Source organism: Microtus oregoni, unplaced genomic scaffold (genome assembly GCF_018167655.1).
Source record: "Microtus oregoni isolate MIOR12 unplaced genomic scaffold, Mior012 000044F_ref0000062, whole genome shotgun sequence".
Classification (NCBI taxonomy): domain Eukaryota; kingdom Metazoa; phylum Chordata; class Mammalia; order Rodentia; family Cricetidae; genus Microtus; species Microtus oregoni.
Genome location: NW_024543218.1, coordinates 20,622,038 through 20,643,284, shown reverse-complemented (window position 1 = coordinate 20,643,284; position 21,247 = coordinate 20,622,038). Strand labels below are relative to the sequence as shown.

The window sequence follows — 21,247 nt, the reverse complement described above, 5'->3', positions numbered from 1 at the left end:
CTACTTGACATATTTCAGCCTGCCTTTCCCCTTTGTTTTAAGAAACCCATTTTCTACAACTTAAAAAAAGCATTAAAGCTAGATAGTAAACATTACAATTTCATATCAATTCTGTTAGTGAGATTCTAAAGTGCAAATTAAATCTTTGTGTTTTAGGTAAATTATTTCTTTTCAAACTTTTTTTTTATTTTTTATTTTAAGCTGCAGTGTGCATCTGTTTAGTGTGTAATACACGAATAATCTGGATTAATTAATTGAAAGTCACACACCTTGGCTGTTTAATCTCCTGTGGCTCATGAAGAAAAGGTAAATGATAGAAAGGACTTTGGGAGCCACCCAGATTCACTGCTGGAAGCCTGCCGTGCAGTTGAGGTAGCAGTTACTAAAGAAGATGGAAGGTTCTTTCCTCACAAATTATATTTGAAAATCGTTAACTTTTGTAAAATCATTAAGCAGATCTCAATCTCAGAAGTTGTACAGAACAGTTTAGTAAAACTGACATAATTGTGATTTATTAACATGAATTAAAATGCCCAACCAGTGCTTCAATGTGACAGCATATTTGAAATAAAAAGGAAAGCTCATATACTGTACTACTTTCACAGAGATCACACTTTTGCAAAAGACTTGCCATATGTACAATGCTATTACCAAATGAAAATGGCTGGAAGGAATTATATATGCAAAAGAAATGTAGTATTTACAGTCTGTCAGGAATCACTAGAAATTATCTATACATTAAATTACATTTTGCTTGCAAAAAATTGATAAAACAAAATGAGCCATGTCCACACCAAATTATAAAAACCTGTATTGCATTTTCAGACCTAAGATGCACTCACAGAACTGCTGACCATAAAAAGAAACCCTCATAGTACTTTCCTTATTTAATGCATATGTATAAAATAATATAGAAAATACTCACTAAATGAATTTAACTGCAACAATAAAATTTAAAGGTCATGTAGCATCAGATCTATGGCCAGAAAAACAGATGGAATGTTCACCTACAAAATAAAGATGCCTATGACTGGCTTAAGAGCACATTTCTTAAGAAATCTTAAAAGCAAAAATGGGAAAAATACAATGAAAGAGCACTGGTGTTTTTTTGGTTTTTTTTTGTTTGTTTGTTGTTTTGTTTTTATACAAAGTTTCATGTACAAGCTTTAAAAAGTACCTTAATAGGTACATATGAAATATACAGTTTATCTTACAGAACATTTTAAAAAATGTTATTAGAGTCCATTTTAATGCCACCCTGAACCGTGGTAATTGTTTTGAAATGTTGGTGGCACCTGTGCTCTGTGAATTGGAATCTGTCCAGGCACTGGAGATGCCTGCTGAGGTCCTTGCACCCCATGTGGCAGGGCCACAGAGCCAGGATGAGGATGAGGACAGAACCCTGAAGCAGGAGGTGTTGGAATACTGTTAGGTCCTTGGGGCTGATGATGAGGACCTGCAACTGGTAATGGACAATGTGGCCCTGTTCCGGAAGGCTGGTGTTGGGGTCCTGGTCCCAGAGTGGTATGATGCGTGGCTTGTGAGGGATACGGTGGTACAGCTGGATGAGCACTTGCAGGAAAAAGTGGAGGTCCTTGATGAGGTGGGTGGTGTAAGGCTTGACCTGATGTTGAATGGTGCCCAGAAACCAGAACACTGGCTGGAGGAGGGGGAGGTGGTGGGGGTGCTGAGTTTACCACATGCTGGTGTTGTGCTTGTAGACTTTGTAGTCCTGTGGAAGGGTGGGGCGGTGGTGGGTGGTGATGTGGGGCAGGACCAGGAGGTGGAGGGGGTGGTGGTAAATGATGTCCAGTAGTTTGAGAGTGAATGTGTGCCCCAGGGGTGACAGCATGAACTTGCCCAACTACATGTGCTATGGAGTGCTGCTGATGTGAGCTTGGCTGTTGAATGAGGTGTGGTCCTGGAGCAGGTGGTGGTGGAGGTGGGGGCGGGACCACAGCAGCAGCAGTTGGATGGTGAATGGTGGGGTTCTGAGATGGCAGAAAATGCCCTGCAGTAACGTGGTGTCCTGGAACTGATTGCTGGCTTGCGGTGCCAGGAAGTGCTTGATTTGGTCCAGATGTAAACACAGTTTGTTGGGAAAGACTACCTTTTAGCTGATTATAATTCTGAAAGTTTGCAGAGGGCTGCTGGTTTTGATAGTATGATGAAGGAGGCGGAGGGGGCGGAGGGGGCGGTGCCGTGCTGTTGAGACTTTGTTGGTTAAACTGACTGTATGTTGCTGAAGATTGTCCTGAGGGTGTCTGTGTAAATAATGCTCCAGAAGTTGCCTGCTGAGTATTGGCTTGAAGGTTCTGTGCTGCTGGATAAAAATTCCTCTGAGTCTCTCGCTGAGGAGTTCCAACTTGAGGTGACTGTGAATGGTGAGGCCTGAAGGGAGACCCTAAGTGCTGTGAAGGAGGCTTTGGTGAGAGGTGACCATGCTGCACGGCTGTGTGAGGCGTGCAGGACTTGGCAGGGTTTTCTACGTGAGGTGATGGAGGACAGTGCAACTTTGTTGGTGCAGAAGGCAGCTTTTGTGGAAGTTGCTCGTTTGCATTGCGAACATGGGCCTGAGGAGGATGGTTCTTGGAAAGTGCTGGGGTGTTGTTTGACAGCTGTTTCTGCTGGAGCTCTGTTTTTAGGTGAGCGCTGTTCTCAGCTTCTGACACAATGACTGTTGCCTCCCAGTGGGAATCTGGTTTTGTGAGTATTTTCCCATGTGACTGAGCAGGAGTTATCGGCCCCGGTGAACTAGGCTATGAAGAAAAAAAAAAAAAAAAACAAATCACAGAAATGTTTTGTTTACGTAAATTTTAAAGATATATAAAGTACCTTGAAGTTCACTCTCACTGCTTACTATATTTTAAAAGAGGGCAGGAAACTGTCACCATGACAAGTTGAGAGGCCCATGACGGTGAGAGGCGAGGGTTTCTGAGTACATACTGTAGGTTCTTACAGTGAGTTAGCTTAAACTGAATTCTTTCAATTTTGATGAATTAATGGTCTTTAATTTGCTTTTTCTTCTTCAAACAGAGAGGTGTCTTTCGACAACCTTAAAACTCAGCAAGTTTTAATTTCATAACTCTAATTTCTTGACCTAACTAAAGATAAACTGCTTTGGATAAATAAAAATTGTTCATAAAACGTACCATTTAGACTTTTAATGCTTTTTTTCAACTTTATAAGGGTGACACCAGTGTAAGATTATCTAAATGCCTACGATCTTTTAATTTAAAAGTCCAAGGCACTCAGATCCCTCACCTTTAGTTTACAACAGTATACACACATTGGCTCAGCCTTCCTTTTGACTATCACCTGAGCTTTTGTTTGTGGAGTGCTGACTGGCAAGTCATAAAATTGTTTCCCATGAAAAGAGGAGTAGACACTGCAATGTTGAGCCAGAGCTGTTTGTCATAGCTGAGCATAAGAATGATAAACAGGAAGGGTATGGAAGTCATAAACTAATACTTGATGTAGCAGGAAAAAGTCTGATTTAAAGGTCATTGTTATTACCTTGCTCATTTTTGATGGGCTCTGAGAAGTGTCAGGGGATGGACATTCACTCATAGTTGTGGGTTCTGAATTTTCAGGATCGGGATCTGTAAAGCAGAAGAAACCCTACAGTAAAGGAAAGGTTACAAGACAAATAGTTCCTCCCATGCAGACACACAGTGCTTGCTGTGTATAGCTTCTTTCTAACTACAAAGTACTTTAAAGTCATCTACTTACTGACCTGCTATAAGTTCACTCAAAGAAGGGACTAGGCTCTTAGCGTGTACCGGGGGAATGTGATTTGAATGAGATGAAGGTGGAGACTGGACATGACTCGGTGAACATGAGACACATGGTGATTCTCCCCCTGGAGATGAAGCAGAGCAGACCCAGAGAGAGCATTAGTGCTAACAGAGAACAGGGGACAGTAAGCTGCACTTGGCAGAGAAGAAGCAAGCACGCTCACCACTGTCTTTATCTCTGCGGTGGTCACTGAGCAGCAATGCTCGCTGGTAGCTCCGTTCTCTCACTTGTTCCACTGAAGTGGAGGCGGTCCTTTAAGATAAAACACATCCTCAGGTCAGAGATGCTGCTGCCACCTAGATGACACTTTCTGTCTCTTGATGAATGAAATGTCCTTTAGATGAAGGGACAGCACCTTGGTATTAAGCTTTGAGAAAAGCTGTCTCATTGTTAACCACACTTCAAACTGAAATTTTTATTTCTATTTACTTGAAATTAGACTAACATTAGTCTTTGGCAATTTCCTAGTAAAAAGGAAGGTATGTTGGAAATACTGTGTTAACATTTATAAGGTCATGTCAGTTTAACAAAGGGAGCAGAAATACTGTAGTGAGAAGCTACATTGCAGAGGTAACTGGTAGGGATGTAAAGAAATAAACTGTGTGGGATGCTGACTGGGATGGCGACTTCTACAGAAAGGAATATTTACATCTTTCCAGGTCATGACAATAAACAACCAGGAGGAGTAACTCTTGACCTTGTGGAAGGGCTTACCACTGAACTTCTGGGTCTTTCTTCTCAGTGGCATTGGCGTCTTTAACAGGACAGGTACTGCCGCTCTCTTCACAAGAGGCATTGTGAGTGGCAGTTGGCGCTGGCAAAGGCAAGCTGGCCTGGTTTTCTCCCTGCTCGCTGTTTTCACTGCCATGGACACACCCATCGCTACTGTTGCCCAGGTTCCCACTTGTGTGAGGTGATACACTAATCAAAGCAAAGTTTTCTGTCTTAGAACCACTTTTCCTAGCTTCCCGTTGTCTCTTACGGTATTCTAACAGAGAAACCTTAAACAAGAAAAAAACAAAAGTAAATCTTTTATTCTTGTGCTGTATATCAGAATCAATTTTAAAAAAGATACTGTAACATTTATATTAGGAAAATTATGTAAAAATAATTGAATTTTCCATAAATAATTAACAATTATTAAATGCCTACTATATGCCAGGCATGGTATATAGATGATTTATATGCATTATCTCATTTAATCCTCACAACAACCCTAAGAAATAGGTATATTATCATCCCCATTTTACAGATGAGGAAATTGAGTAACTCACTCACTCCAGGTCACACAGCTGGTGAGTGTTGGAGCCGGGATTCGAACCTAGGTCTTATTTGAAAGCCCGTGCTCTTTCCACTATACTACATTGCTTCCCACAAAGTTGCCAACTGGACTCTGTTATAAAAATTAAAAGCACATATCACTAAAATGCGTTGACTTATACATCAGTTACTTAACAAATAAGTGTGTTTTCTCCCATTCTTGCAAAATAAGGCATTCTGTCTCAAAATTAGGAACTTGTGTATTAAGATAGAATCTTATCAAACATATCATACTTCCCAAGCACTCTTACATCCATGGCCTAAACACTGTAAGTATTATGAGATGGTGAAGAGGCATTTCTTCTCTCCAAGGCTGCCTGCTCAATGTAAAATAAGAGAAATAAGAACAATTATCTACCTATTGTTTTGGTCTTTGGTTTATTTTTTTAAAGGTTATTTGTTTTATGAAAGAAATTACCTTGAGTCTTTTACCTCAAACTACATTTCTTATTAGAAGTTTCATATAACTATAATTTTTACTTTCTTAGGAACATCAAATTATTTACAAGAAGCTTTAAAAAAATGTACACACACACACACACAAACACCTTAACTTACATAACCAAGTTACAAATGCCTCATACAATGCTGTAACTACCAATAAACCCTTAGGAGCACTGAGGAAGAACCCATTCAAAGTACTATAAATTGTTAAATTATAACCTTTTTCTTTTGTGGTGGATTCTGGGGTGTGGAACTCCCGTCGATCAAATTGTCATTAACAGTCCGTCCGAAACCAGAGACAAGCCCATCTTCAGAAGTACAAAAGACAGCTGTTTCCATGAACATGCCTCTAGTGTCATCCTGCATCAGGCACTTTGACTCACTTATTCGGAAGCCGCCTCCAATCTCCAACTGATGGGAGGGTGTCAAGTCCCTCAAATTGGAGTTGACTGAGAAGTTAACTCCTGTTCTGTCAGGACTCTTAACCCAGGAAGAGTACACTGGCCCTCGCCCAGAGTGGGTAGAGTCCAGTTGGCTGTTGGGCTCAGTCCTGTCATGGGCTGGTATTTCCATGGTTTTTTGTAAGGCAGCTGGCTCGACTGCATCGAGTCCCAGTTGAAGGTCTGACACAGATTCTTTTTCCCCTGGGCAAGGCCTGCTGATTTCAGTCCTACTCCTAGGGCTGGTATAGCCAATAGTTTTTATTTCTTGAAGGCCCAGTTCAGTTAAATTGGAATTTCTAAAAGGCGCCAACGTTAGCATGGTTGAAGATCGATCATATCCCTGTTGGTGGTAGGACATAGGGAATCACACAATGCCGTTTAGAGACAATTTACTATCTAACAGGAATTTAAGCAAAATAATAGTAGAGAAAATCAGCAAATGGTTTTTTGATAATTCCTTACCTCTTGGCTGTAAGTGCGTCTCTTTATTTCTGGAGAACTTTCTGGGGAGGAAATATTCTACATAAAAGTAATGAGCAAAGTTAGAAATTAAAATACAATAATATAGTTTGTAGACATGAAAAGTTAAAATGAAAAGACTGATGCACGGATTTTAGATTTAAACCTTGTTGAAGACACTTGCTTTTAGGTCAATTTGGTATACACATGGCAAAAAAATTCTCATTGTGGCACAAATAAAAATGTTTAAATTTATATAAATGTAGGTTCCCAATTTTCTCTTAGTTTCTCACCACACTAGTTATAACAAGGCAGGGACAGGGATTTGCCAAAGTTCGATAACATTCATTCCCAGGAATGGACATTCCTCCTCCCCTCACCCCATTCAAATGTCTCACCTCAAAATGCATTGTGTTTCCTGGTGTGCCAGGAGTTACTGGGGTCACTGGTGAATATATGGGTTTATAACCATTTCTGTAAGTTTCGTCATCTGATTTGATCCGTGGAGGAGTCGCAAATGCTGGGTCCACAGGAGTGATGTCTGTGTGAGTTGGTGTAGCATACGGTGAAGGAGTAGGGGTGGAGCTTTCTGAATAAGCAGGATCTAGCAATTGATAAAGTCGTCTTTTTTTTAGTGGTGTAGTTAAATCTGTTGGAGAAATAATAATCTATAAGAAACCATACTGCTGGGACTTGCTATAAGATAAGTAACAGTAATTACAATGGCTTTGACCCCAAAACTAGTGTTCTTAAAAACACACTAACATGACGTCTTCCTTGCATCTCCAAGAGTTTCAGTGTTAGCAAATAGAAGCCACACAGAAAGGCTTCATCATTAAGTCCTAACGTTACTGCAGCTGATGTCTGTCCTTCTAGCCCCACACCGCACTCCAACCACGGTTTTATGTCTGTATACATGCAAAGGTCTGTTGAACAGAAAGAGGAAGCCCACAGCAGCAGGCTGCTTTTCTAACGTTCACAGCAGTGAACAGATTGCCTGTCACAAAACTACAGCTGTCCCTGCCACAATTCCTCACACTAAAACACCACCGAAAGAAACACTACCTGGGAGGGAACAGCTGTCATTTAACAGTAGTGGACTTTTATTTTCACCATTAACTATAGGACTTCTGGATCCTTCCTGACAAGGTAAATGATATTTATGTAAAATTGTTGAATTTTCTTCTTCTAGGGCTTGTTTCAACCATCGCTGAATAAAACAAAAATAAATAAGAATCAGTTTTAGCTATTTATATAGCCTGTAAAATGCAAAGCCAATCACAAAAGCATTTCATTGTGAGGAGCTGTAGTAAGGACTGAAATTTGCATTTGGCTTCTCCTAGATTTTTATATCCAAAGAAAAGTTTACCTTTTTGCATGAGCCAGAAATGTTTTCAGTAGTTTCTTTTCTTCTCTTTTTTTCCGAAAGGAATGGTGATGTAAATCTAATATAATGCTTAGGAGTAGAGTATACATGGGGGCTGTAAGTGAGACCTGGCAAAGAATTGAGCTGTGTAGCTAACACCTCTGGATCTGTAGTTATGCGCAGAGGCCTTTCTGAAAGGCTGTCTGAAGGTTTTCCTGTCTTCTCATTCTTCTCACTTAACCATTCATTGACCAAGTGCTAGAGAACAGAAACATTTGGATCACTATATAGTAATTGCACAGATTCCACTACAGAATATTCTAATATCAAATTAGATATTGGCACATCGTCTAAGACGATAAGTTGGGTAACTTACATTATTCATATTATGGGGCTGGAGAGATGGCTCAGCAGTTAAGAGCATGTACTGCTCTTTCAGAGAGGACCCAAGTTCGGTTCCCAGCACCCTATCAGGTGGCTCACAACCGCCCGTAACTCCAGCTCCAGAGGGATCTGACACTCTGGCCTACATGGGTACCTGCACTTATGTGCATATACCCCACAGACAGACACAAACATACACATAATTTTAGTGATAATCTTTAACAAGAATTATTCATATTATGTCGTAAAAAATAAACCCCACTATCAGTATTTTCATTTTCTCGTTTACTGTTATCTTAAGGATTATTACATAATATTTTATAGGGATAAAATACATGAATACATGTAGAAAATTTATATTACAAAAAGACACTAATTTTTGGCAGGTCATGGTGGTGTACCACCTATATCCCAGGCTGAGTCAGGAGGACTGGCACAGTTTGAGGCCAGCCTGGGCTACATATAGTAAGCACCTAGCCAGCCAGCCTTTTTTTCCCCTTTTCTTTCTGTTTTTGTTTGTTTGTTTGTTTTTGTTTTGTGATATAGCAAATCTAGGAGATACCAGTAAGTACCACAAATAATGCAAGCCTGTTGCTTCTATCTTAGACGAGACTGCTGGTTGTTAGGAAAGTCTGTTTTTCAAGCTGTGCATCTCTAAACAAGGTGCATGTCCACATTGACAATCATTGGGTCATTAAGAAGTTTGAAATCCCCCATGGACATAATTCAGCCTTGGTGGTGGTGGTTTTGTTGGAAATGCTTAGGCAAGTGCTGTTCCGCTGAGACACACCCCAGCCCTCACAATCTAGTCTCTCCTGACTCCCTGAAATATACCTGGTCCTGAACACTAATAACCTCCTTACTGTTAACAACAACAACAAAAGTTGGTTAGTAACATTAGCTTTTGCTGTTGGAGTTTTTAATTTCATAGCTTAAATGTAAATTCTAGAACAAGTATTACATATTCATACACATACAAATGGCCTACCTTCCAAAGCATTTTTGGATCCTTTCCCTCTTCCTTTTCTTAGAATTTTTTCTATGTGTCTTTGTAGGACTATGCTATTCTATGTATATTAGACAGAATAATAAAATGTGCTGTAAATAAACACATATCACTGCCAACAGTTTGCTTTTAATGAATATATTTAATACATATAAAATGTGATATTTGTAGTTGAAAAAATGTTTAAAAACTTGTTTTTTATTGTAAAAAGAAAAGTTTGCTCCTTCCAAATGTTGGTTAAAAAATACGCTTACTAATGAAGGCAAGTATCCACTTGCTTGTTTAAGGTGTGTGGCACACAAGCTGTAAATGAGACATTACTGACGTTGCTAACAAACCCTCTGACTCTCTGACAAGGAAAGTCGAGTCTGCCACTGATGAATAATCTTGATCTCATACCAGAATACACCAACCACACTTTTCATTGTTTAACAGCCTGGCTACAAACTGTGTGAAATTAGGTTAAAAAATAAAAAGTTCCAAGATAAGTACATTTATGGCCTAAGTCCCTGTATGCTGTAATTTAGAGAAAAATAGTAGCCCCTAACATTGCACTGTTACTTTTCAGCTGAAAAGTTCAAGTTGATCAAATTCTGTGAGCAGTTTTCCATAAAGTTTTTCACTAACTCTGATAATTTTCCAAAGATTTCTATTAATGATTTGATCCAAAATATCTTCCTTATAAACAAGTGAGCCAGAGTGAGATGATGGCTCAGTGGGCATGCCTGGAACTGACTCCTGCAACTTCTTCTCTGGCCCCACAGAAGAGCAGACAAATACCAATACCACATTCTTCGTACATCACATCTACCTACATAGGAAGTAGTAAAATGGACAGTGCAGCAGGGCTGGGCGTGTGGCTCTGGGATAGAGTGAGGGCTTACCTATCCTCCCAAGGCCCTGGATTAGACCCATAGGTGGGGAGAGAGGAGGTATGTTTAAGTGAGTATTTTATACATTGATAGACAAGCTTATTTAGCGAAATCATGAACTGCAATACTAAAGGCCTTTATCTTTAATCTTCATAATACAAACTACTAATGCTCTTGACAACTCGGTACTTCTAGTTCTGAATCAAATACGTACAAGTTTAAGATGTAAACTGAACTTTTAAGACAGTTCTTCAGTTAAGAGACACTTGTTGCAAATGGCTCTATCATTAGGAGTCATACCTTCTTTGTTTTGGGGTACTTTGTGGGACATTTATTAAGTGCTGGGATTTCCGCCTCAGTAATTATTTCTGCTACTGCAGTTTCGGTTTCTGGCTCCACAGCAAGTCCAGTGTTTTCAGCCTCATTCTGTTGTGACGTAACTTCAATGTCAGGAGAAGAGGGCTGTATGTCTGAACACACGCTGATGGTCCTGTGTCTCCGACGCTGCTGTCCAATGTGAGTCCTACTGCGGGAAAAGCTTTTTCTCTGCTTAGTTCTATTCACTTTGGCAGGGGTTGGCTTGATAGTAGTTTCTTCTTTTACTTGTTCCTAGTTAAAAATACAATAGTGGCACTTTTGATGCTTAGAGATACGTTTCGTTTTAATTATGGCATTATCTATTTTAAATGCTAGCTTTCCAGAATCTTTTTTTAAAAATTAAGTATTTTTGGCTGGATGGTGGTGTTCCATACCTTTAATCCTAGCACTTGGGAGTCAGAGGCAGGTGGATGTCTGAGCTCAAGGCCAGCCTGGGCTATACAGACTACTTTCTGTGTGCGTGTAAGAGGGCAGTCTGTGGGAGCTGGTTCTCTCCACCCCCACACAGGTGCTGGGGACCAGGTTAAAGTCTGCAGGCATGTAGCAGCTTTAGTGGATTAGCCAGCTTCTGATAACAAACCAAAATAATTCATCACTTTCTTACTTCAAAGCAAGGCAAATATATTCTTGTTTAAGTCTAAATTTCCCATAAGTTTTGAAAATGATTTAGAAGGCTAATATTGGATTTTTATTTAAAGTCTGTGGGCTGGGGAGATGGTTGAGCAGGTAAAGCACATGTGCATAAGTCTGAAGACTGGTACTGAGCCCAGAAATCCACAGTGACCAAGGAGACGAACTGACTCAGAGTTGCTGTCTGGCCTCCACATATATGCAATGGTATGCAAGTATACAGACATAATTTTTGTAGATGTAACTCTAAGGTGTAGAAGCTACTTTAAGGCACTTAACTCTGAAAATAAAGATAAACCTAAGTAACGGTACCTGGAGAACTTCAACATCAGTGATAATCTGTGGTTCTTTACACTCAGGCTTAACTTCCGTCTTGGCTGTGCTGATCCTTTCCAAAGCTTGTTCTCGTCTTTTCTCTCTTTTTTCAAGTCTGGCAAAAGCTTGCAAAATTGCTTCCATTTTCCTTTCTTCTCTTGTCTATGGAATTTAAATTTGAAGTGAATAATATCATTATTCCAAAGGAAAAATTCTAAATGTCAATTGTTCATGACAGATTTTAAAAACTGCTGTGATACTGTTAGCATAACAAATCAATTTTTGGTAGGATAGAGGACCAGTTTACTACTAGTCAGCATATGTATGAATCTCAGACTTCATCACAGTGAACTGTTTTTTATGAGTGTATGCCACAAAAGAACAATAGAGCAAACAAGCCTTAAAAAACAAACAATAAACTTCCTTCTTTTACCAAACCAAAAAAATTATTAAAATTTTGAATTTATTAGAATTAAAATGTATTAAAGATGTCTGCCTTTAAAAAAAAAACTAAAATCCCTAAGGAATCAATATGTTGAAGAAAAACTCAAATGCACTTAAGGAGTCAATGTACTGTTATACTGTGGCAAAGTCTTAATTTTTAGTGAATAGCTGTCACCCTGGCAGATTAGTTTTGATGTTTCTGAGACTGTAAAAGCTCATACAACGCTCAACACTTCATTGGATGGTTACTGAGTTCCAATAGAAAATGTGGAGCTTTGAAACAATACTTCAAAGATAGCAGGCAATCATAAATGTTTACTCTCCTTTCCCCTTTCGCCCTCATGCCCTCCGTAACAATTCTTTGAAGACATGTCTCCACCTCCTGCTCTTCCTTCCTTACACGTCAAGGGCTGAGGGGACAGAAGAGTTCGGTTCTCTGGGGAGAGAACATTAAAAGCAAAACCCAGAGCCTTGAGCAGAGGGCCTGGCAAAGGTTTGTACTCTCAACCAGAACCAGGAAGCAGGTTCATCAGCTGTCCAGTTCTCCATGTCAAAGAACCAGGTCCTAAGGCTGAGAACCATTTGTCATGGATGTGGGGCAGAAAGAAAGAACTCAAGAGAAGGCTGCCAAAGACTGCAGCACTGGGGCTTCAGCTGTAGTTCCAGAGTGACAACTGTTGCTTACTCTCCTGTATGTAAACATACTCAGTAAGAGAACAGAAGGTGCTAACATAGTTCAGCTGCTTTAAAGAGTTTTTAATTTCCACAGAGGTAAGAGTGCATCTGCTCGCACACCCTGGCATGGGAAATTCAAAACATGGTTTCAGTTCTTCACTGGGACTGAAAATTTTAAAGCCAAATTCTTAGACAATTTTCTGTCTCTACCTTACTAATTCCTTTAAATCCCCCATAAAAACCTCTATTTCTAAAAAGTTTTATTTAGAAATCTAGACTTCACAAAAGTAATTCTTAAAATTACCTCACCTATTGAACCTGGTGGGAGGGGATACTTTATCTACCATAATTGCTTCTTCTCAAAAATGCTTTTAAAACTTAGGGAAAATATTTTTTCAGAAGAAACAAGCTTGTTTACAAAAAATTGTCTTTATAAATTTTTGTGTGTTTGTGTTTGCCTGTGTGAGTTTCTGTGGACTATGCACATAGCCCTTGGAGGCCAGAAAGGGGCATGTGATCTCCAAAATCCGGAGTTACAGGCAGTCATGAGCCATGGATGTAGGTATTGGGCAATGAACTCAAGCCCTCTACAGACGCAAGCAGTAAGAATTCTCAGATCAGGAAAATCTATCTTAAGGAGCTGTGGCATGCTGCCGGCAAACAGCAGAAAGTTGTGTTAAACTCTGTTTTGTTTTTTCTAGAATTCATTTTCAAGCTTCCTCAAGTTTTTATGTGGATGTCGTTACCCACATTGGGTGCCAACTGTTGTAGGGAGGCGGCCCACTTGTTCTTCCAGGCCACCTGGCTAGCTTAGCCCCAAAATAACCACACAGAAATTGTATTAATTAAATCACTGCTTGGCCCATTATCTCTAACCTCTTATTGTCTCTCACATCTTGATTTAAGCCACTTCTATTAATCTGTGTATTGCCACATGGCAGTGGCTTACCGGAAAAGATTCGGCACGTCTGTCTCTGGCAGCTCCATGGCATCTCTCCTACTCTGCCTTTCTTCCTCCCAGCATTCAGTTCTGTCTTCCCCGCCTACCTAAGTTCTGCCCTATCAAGTAGGCCAAGGCAGTTTCTTTATTCATTAGCCAATGAAAGCAACACATGGGCAGCAGAACCTCCTACAGACCACTGATGCTCAAGACCCTTTTTATGTGTGAGTAACTCTAGGTAGAGAGACAAGGAAGACATTTTCTTTATTATAATTATCCTAGAACTTCAGATTTCTTCGACATAATCCAGTATTTCCTTCTTTTGGATTGTGAGATTGAGGACCCAAGATAAAACTGTATGATGAAAAGAGCTAGACTCAGTGAAGTTTGAACTTCCTTAAAATTAGTGTGACTACACACTGATTAAACAGAACCTTTTAGAAGTGGTTCCTCATCTTTAGTGGTTAAGTCCTTCTAAAATATGTCACATTACATACTACTGAGGGAACAAAAGTACACATGTACGTTAAGACAAACATAGTGCCTTTCCATAATTTACAAGTTTCCTGGTTTTCTATTTCACAAAGCATGAGTCTTACCACATTTTTATGTGTTTATTATATAGCAATAAAATTGAAAGTACTAAACAAATGTCTAATTTGTTTATCCTAAAATTCTGCAAATATTTGAGAATAAACGATTGGATAAATGAATAAAAACCACTAGCAGATATTTTAAAAGATGGGGTCTTTCTGTGTAGCTGAAGACTCAATACTAGATCAGGATGGTCTTGAACTCACAGAGATCTGCCTGCCTCTGCCTCCTAAGTGCTGCAATTAAAGGTCACCATGCCCAGCCCAGGTTCATTCAGCTTTTATACTCACCACTGTATCTGATGCATCTCTGAAAAGTATGTTAACTCAAACCTGATATAGCTTATAGGGAACTGGAGCTGGTGAGGAGACAGGACACTCTAAATAACCCTAGCAAGACTCTGTATAGCTTCTAACGGTTGTAGTTTAGAACTGTGATACAAGCCATGACCCTATCTGAGTCCAAAGCTACTTCATTATCTGTGAGCTGGGAAACCAACAGGTTCCGATTCACAACTGTTATGCTGGAGTGTTAGGTGTTAGCTAGAGTATGTGGGGTATTCCACATGACCTGCCTATATACTATTCTTGTGATATTCCTTAGTATATTATATCTCACTATTACAATTTCTTGTAAGCAGAAGAAAATAATAATCTGTTTCATATCTCTTTCCATTTGGGTGTTAATTCAAAATTTTTAGTCTATCCATAAGGAGTGGGTAGGAGTGGTATACATTCCAGCGTGCTGAAGGGCACCTTGAAGGAGTCACTTCTCTACTTCCACAATGTGGGTCCTGGAGATTGCATCCAGAGCCATTAGGTTTGGCAGCATATGCCTTCACCAACTGAGCCATCTTGCTATGGAAAATTAATTGTACCGTGGAAGCTGTAACTCATTTGAAACAACTGAAAATAAGCCTTGAGTCTGAGTAACATAAGTAAGGTAAACTTGGAGTTAGAATAAATGTATGTTGCTCCTGATGTGCTTTTTTACCTTGTAAGTATGTGCCTTTTCTGAAACAAAAATCCTCCTTAAGAGCAATACTCCTGCCTGGGAAAGCACAGCTCTGTAGCCTTACAGTGTTAGAATCCAGAAGCTGAAAATATTCCAATAGTAAAATATTCCTAATTCCAGAACTGAGAAACACAAAAGTGCCTGTAAGAGGTAGAAGATGAAACCAGAGAGCACCTACCAAATGGTCCTAAAAAGAAAAAGACCCCTTATTTTAGAAATACAAGCTTCCTCAAACCCCCTTTAAACAGCAATTAGAACTGATAAATGAACTTTAAAGATGACAGATTATTATGAATAAAAGTCATTCCGAAGTAGCAAGCATTGTTGCATGGTTTTCCCATTTCCTCTATCACAATTCAACACACCCTAACAGCCCATTATTTGACATTCAGATTTACTAAGCCCATTCTCCATATGAGAGCTGCTCTGCCTTCTCTATCCACCTAGTTTTTACGTAAGTAAACCCTACCTATGTATCAAGCACTTAAATTTTTCTTAAATGAGTAATAATTATGTTGTATAAAGCATAGGTCACTGCTATGTGAAGAGGTATTAATTTGAAGCATTTAAAGATTTTGAATATTTATTACAAGGCAGCTAAACCATAACCACCTCATTTTGTTTGGACAGACTATAAAAATAAACGTATTCAGTTTGACCATATCATTTTAACAAAGATGATTACTGATTTAATCAAGAATTAGTCAAGTCAGTTTAGTCATAAAGAGAAAGCAGTGGTGAGTGAGGATGAAATCCCTTATACTTCTGGCAACAAATTTGCTTTCATACTTTAATAATAAAATCTGGTACCTTCTAGCCTGTTTTTTCTAAGTTAAATCACTTCTAAATGCTTCAGAACTAGGAATTCCATAAGAGTCATCATGCACCCCAAAATTTGCAAGGTATTCAAGTGTAGATAAGGCTTAACAACAGAATTTCTAAGTGGCAACATACTTTTTCACAGACATCACATTAGATGTCTATGAAATACATTCTATAGGAAACATCAGAAAAATCAATAATCATGCATAATTCTAGGCAAAGCCTACAAACCTTAGCTCGGCTGTGAACAAGTTTCATTTACCTTGTACTCATGAGCTATCTTTTCCAAATGGCTCATATCTAAGATGACTAAAATGCTTCTATTCTAAAAGCCAAGTACTCTTTTCTACCTTAGCAGCTGGCATTATGACAAACAAGTTCTCATAAGTTTATGTTTCTATCCTGAGTGAGATAACCCAGACCCAAAAAGATGAATATGGTATATACTCATTCATAAGCAGATACTAGCTATAAACAAAGGACATTAAGCCTATAGTTCATGATCCTAGAAAGAAAAAACATAGACCCACCTGGAAATTGGAAACAGACAAGATCGCCTGACAAAATTGGGAGCATGGGGGTGGAGGGGAAGATAGAAGGGGAAGAGGAGGGAAGAAGGGGAGGGTTGAGATGGAGGAAGAACAGATATGAGAGCAAGGAAAGAGATATCTTGATTGAGGGAGCCATTATGGGGTTAGCAAGAAACTTGGCTCTAGAAAAATTCCCAGGAATCCAGAAGGATGACCCCAGCTAAGCAATAGAAGAGAGGGTGCCTAAATTGGCCTTGCCCTGTAGTCACGCTGATGATTATCTTAAATATCACCATAGAACCTTTGTCCAACAACAGATGGAAACAGAGGCTGAGACCCACATTGGAGCACTGGGCTGAGCTCCCAAGGTCCAGTTGACGAGTGGAAGGAATGAGAATATGAGCAAAGAGGTCAAGACCATGATGGGTTCATCCACTGAAGCAGTTCACCTGAGCTAATGGGAGCTCACCAACTCCAGCTGGACTGGGAAGGAACAAGCATAGGACCAAACTAGTCCCTCTGAATGTGGTTGACAGTTGTGTGGCAGGGGCAGACCGAGGGGCCACTGGCAGTGGCACTGGGATTTATCTCTACTGCATGTACTAGTTTTGGGGATCCTATTCTCTATGGATGTATGCCTTGCTCAGCCTAGATATAGTAGAGAGGGCCTTGGACCTTCCACAAAGCAAAGTGCCTTACCCTCTCATAGGATTAGATGGGGGTGGGGTGGAAATTTGGATTGGTATTTTTTTTAAAAAAAAATCGAATGAAGAAGTTTATGTTTATTCTGTGAACGTTATCTGTCACCCCACTGATCAGAGTTGATTAGTGGATTACCTGGATGCCTAGCCTAATGTCCCTTTCCTCCCACACCAATGCAGTTCCTTGTGAATTTATCCTTCCTGAAGCTGCATACTCAAGTCAAGGAGGACCAGTCTCGGGTATGAGTAGTTGTGCTGTCAACGATCACACAAGTCTCGAGATCTCCTAACTTCACTGATTATCATTCTTGCCTCAGTGTGAAGACCATCTTGAGTCAACTTCCACGGATTCCAAGTTTAAGCTGTTTGACTATTATAGGCATCGCGAGGCAAAGGATTCTAGGCAGTTATAGTCACATAGTAAAAGACATCACACAGTATGCCCTCGCATACCAATATATTTACTAAAACCGAGCAAGGTATTATCTATATAGGTAAAAATCAAAACAATTCTGTTTTGCTAAAATCTTACTACAAAAGATTACATGAAATTTGTCTTGGAGGAAAGAATTACTGATTCCTCTTTATCCAGGTATGGTAAATGAAACATATTAACAAGTAGTTCCTAATGAAGCCCGTAATGTTCTTAAGACTGCCTTGCATGAGAGAAAATTTCATCAGTTTGACACAAATTTCTCAGAAGTATTGCTACCATCTGTACTTTACTTCCTTTGTAAGCTGCCTCTTTTCCATTTGCTCTCTTCTACCCAAATGCTGGTATTAATATAACCAGTATAAATGGTAGTGTCTACAAAATTATTTTTTTCCCAAGTCAAATAAGATGTAGAAAAGAAAAACCATATTAATTATTTAGGGACCAATTTACATCAATAAACTAAACATCAAAGTAGTGTTTCAGTTAGAATTAAGCCTCAAACTCGGGATCCATCTGCCTCTACTTCCCTTAGGATTAAAGACATGTACCATCAAGCATGGCTTGATTGGCCTTTTAAAAGTAGCACCATAATGATAAGAATGCAATCTGCATATTAAAGTCTCCAGTGCCAGCTTATTTTTCCCAGAGTCCTTGCTGTATTTGTGGGAGAGAGACACCAGGCTGTCCTCAAACTTATTATGTAGTAGAGGGTGATCTTGAACCTCCTAAACATCCATCATCCACATCCCAAATGTTGAGACTACAGGCATCTACTCCTATTACCAGCTGCCTATTAGAGTTCTTAAAGTCAATTAAAACGTTCCTCCTGTATTAAGTCCCCCCAGAACCCATACTTTACTGTAAACTGATCCAAAGCTTCTACAGAAATACAAATTCAAAGGTGCACCAGTTGGGGAACGAACAATACTGAAAATACTGGAGAGCTGGCTCAGAGGTTACGTGAATTTGTTGCTCATCAAGAAGACCTGGGTTTAGTTCCTGGCATCCACATGGCTCACAACCATTCTTAACTCCAGTTTCAAAGGAGCTGATAGTACTCTTCTGACCACAGATGGTATCAGGCATGCATGCAGTGTACATGCATGAGTGTGCACACACACAGGCCATAGGTAATTAAAGCACAAGTAATTTAAGGAATAACTGAATCTTTAAAAAAGTTTGTGACAATCCCTTTAGATGTAGGAATCAACCTTTTCCAATCTTTCACCATTATTTACCTGAAGCTATGAAACTGTTCTCTGTTGTTTTCACAATGCAGGTGTTAGCAATCAGTTGAGGATGACCACCATCATGATTTTAAAAAGTCTACAAAGATCCAATATCCCCACTCAAGTTATATGTAACACATAAGATCCCATGGAATAAAAAGTATTAAAACTCCAAGATCAACAAACATAAAAGAATGTGGGAAACCTACACTAAGGCCATTATGGTTTGTAAAGTTACTTTTCAATTCTTAAGCCAGAAATTGTATTGAAAGTTAACTGCCATTATTAACTATTTGTGTGTGTGTGTGTGGGGGGGGGGGGTATCAGATCAACCCAGGCCCTAAAGTACTATTTTACCAAACTATACCCCAGCCCTGGCATTTACTTATCTACGCACCTCATGGTAACCCTAATGCTTCATTCCTGCAAATTCTTGAGACTACAGGTGTGAGTCACCACACTCTGCTGTGAAAACTGATTTACAATTTCTTGTTCTACATTTATACTGACATTTGCAGATAAATCATGAGGGAGATGGAGCTTCCATTTATGATTACAATGTGAGAATACAGATGCAATGGCTACTAAAGAAACTTGAAGTTTTGCTAAGTCATTTACCCGACTTAGGATTAATACAAAGCATGAAGTTCTGTTTCTGTCTTTTTTAAACACAGTTTTTTAATATTTATTTATTATGTATACAGTGTGGTGTCTGCATGTATCCCTGCAGACCAGAAGAGGTCACCAGATTTCATTATGGATGGTTGTGAGCCACTGGTTCACTGAGCCATGTGGTTGCTGGGAATTGAACTCAAGACCTCAGGAAGAGCAGTTAGTGCTCTTAACCGCTGAGCCATCTCTCCAGCCCCTGTTTCTGTCTTAAATCATAAAAAGAAGTAATACATTTAGCTAATGAAAATACATACCGAGTAATAATCATGGTATTACATTTATTAAAAATTCTTGGCTTTAAAAATGTTATTATTTAAAGGTGGTATACATTATTAAATGCCCAATAAAAGTGAGTTAAAAATACAAAAAGAGGTAATGGCAAAGCCAAATAAAAATGCTCAGTCCCAAATTTGCTAACGTGAAGTGTGCAGAAGTAGTTAACTTGTAGAAGAGCAGCTGATCCAGCCCAAGGTACCACAAACAGCCACTAGCTTCCCAACTCACCATCTTCCTTTTTCTTTCTGCAATTTGCTCCTCAGATTCCATTTCTACTTCATTGGTAATAGGAGTTTTTTCTTCCATATCATCAATAAAATCTGGCTCCTGAAAAACAGAAATGACTTATTTATGGAAATGGTTATTCAGCCTATAAAATAGGAAACACTGTATCTTTTAACCACAATTCAGTATGTGAAATAAGCCCGATTAAAATCTGAATTTCTAAACAAAGTTATCAAACTCACACAATCAATTTTGTTTTATGAAGTTTCTATCAAATATAATGGGGTGGTTTTGTTTGTATTTATTCCAAAACAAATTTTCAGCAATCTCCACTGTTCGATTTAATTAAATGTGGCACACACCTTTAATGTTGTACTCTATGGGCAAAGGTAGACAAATCTGAGGGCACGGCTAGCCTGGTCTGTGTAAATTCCTAGCCTCAGAGTAAGATACAGTCTCAAAGAAACAACAAACACCCACGCTATCTGGAATGTCTTTAATTACCCAGTTTTAAGAAAATGTTCAACTCCATGAGGATCTGTCAACCTGGTTGTTTCTCTCTCTCTCTCTCTCTCTCTCTCTCTCTCTCTCTCTCTCGACAGGGTTTCTCCGTGTAGCTTTGGAATCTGTCCTGGAACTAACTTTGTAAACCTCAAATTCTCAAATTCAGAGATCTGCTTGCCTCTTCCTCCCGAGTACTGGGATTAAAGGCATGCGCCACCACTGCCCGGCTAACATGGTTATGTTTAATAATTTGGTATCTATTATTGTAGGAAATCATATCTCAAAGTGAGCAGCAGAACAGGACTGGGGATAGAGCACTTGCCAAGCATGTGTTAGGCCCTACGTTCAATCCCCAGTACTGGAAATATTTAAACTATTAAATGATTTTATGCTTAAAAAGGTGTTTAAATACGACATTTTCCTCTTTAAAATAATTTCTTTGAGAATCAGGAGAGTCAATACCTGATTATTTGATACTGACAGTCTCAGTGGAGAAAGCTTTCTCTGTTTTGTTTCCGGACTCTTTATTTTGTTGTTTGTTCCTTCACAATCTAAGGTAACATTCTGATTTTGTGTATCTTTTTCTTTTGAAATATCTTTCTCCTTTTTTCCTTTTTTTCTTCTGGTCTCATAACCACTATTGATGTTTTCTGTGGATTCCAAGCTCCGTTTTAAAACAGGGCACTCTGGATTTTCCTTGAGGCATGCACAGTCCACCTTGTATTTACTGAAATGATAACCAGGTAAATATTAATATATAAAACAAGACT

At 39.2% G+C, this 21,247-nt stretch overlaps 1 protein-coding gene across 4 annotated transcripts in view; it reads right to left on the bottom strand.

Annotated features, from left to right (window-relative positions):
- Nucleotides 1–485: 485 nt before the first annotated feature.
- Nucleotides 486–21,247, bottom strand: part of LOC121434635 (inactive histone-lysine N-methyltransferase 2E) — a 68,030-nt gene continuing 47,268 nt past the window's right edge. For 2 of the 4 annotated variants that reach the window (XM_041633564.1, XM_041633563.1), the window contains 14 exons: nucleotides 20,940–21,204; nucleotides 19,977–20,075; nucleotides 11,413–11,577; nucleotides 10,393–10,701; nucleotides 7,834–8,088; nucleotides 7,530–7,674; nucleotides 6,863–7,113; nucleotides 6,468–6,524; nucleotides 5,782–6,345; nucleotides 4,513–4,799; nucleotides 3,962–4,050; nucleotides 3,737–3,862; nucleotides 3,517–3,602; nucleotides 486–2,759 (listed from right to left, as the gene is read on the bottom strand). In XM_041633564.1, the coding sequence (XP_041489498.1) occupies nucleotides 1,248–2,759; nucleotides 3,517–3,602; nucleotides 3,737–3,862; nucleotides 3,962–4,050; nucleotides 4,513–4,799; nucleotides 5,782–6,345; nucleotides 6,468–6,524; nucleotides 6,863–7,113; nucleotides 7,530–7,674; nucleotides 7,834–8,088; nucleotides 10,393–10,701; nucleotides 11,413–11,577; nucleotides 19,977–20,075; nucleotides 20,940–21,204 (4,210 nt within the window). In that variant the 3' untranslated portion in view covers nucleotides 486–1,247. The remainder of the gene's footprint in view (nucleotides 2,760–3,516; nucleotides 3,603–3,736; nucleotides 3,863–3,961; nucleotides 4,051–4,512; nucleotides 4,800–5,781; nucleotides 6,346–6,467; nucleotides 6,525–6,862; nucleotides 7,114–7,529; nucleotides 7,675–7,833; nucleotides 8,089–10,392; nucleotides 10,702–11,412; nucleotides 11,578–19,976; nucleotides 20,076–20,939; nucleotides 21,205–21,247) is intronic. The other 2 variants (XM_041633565.1, XM_041633566.1) reach the window with 2 other exon arrangements.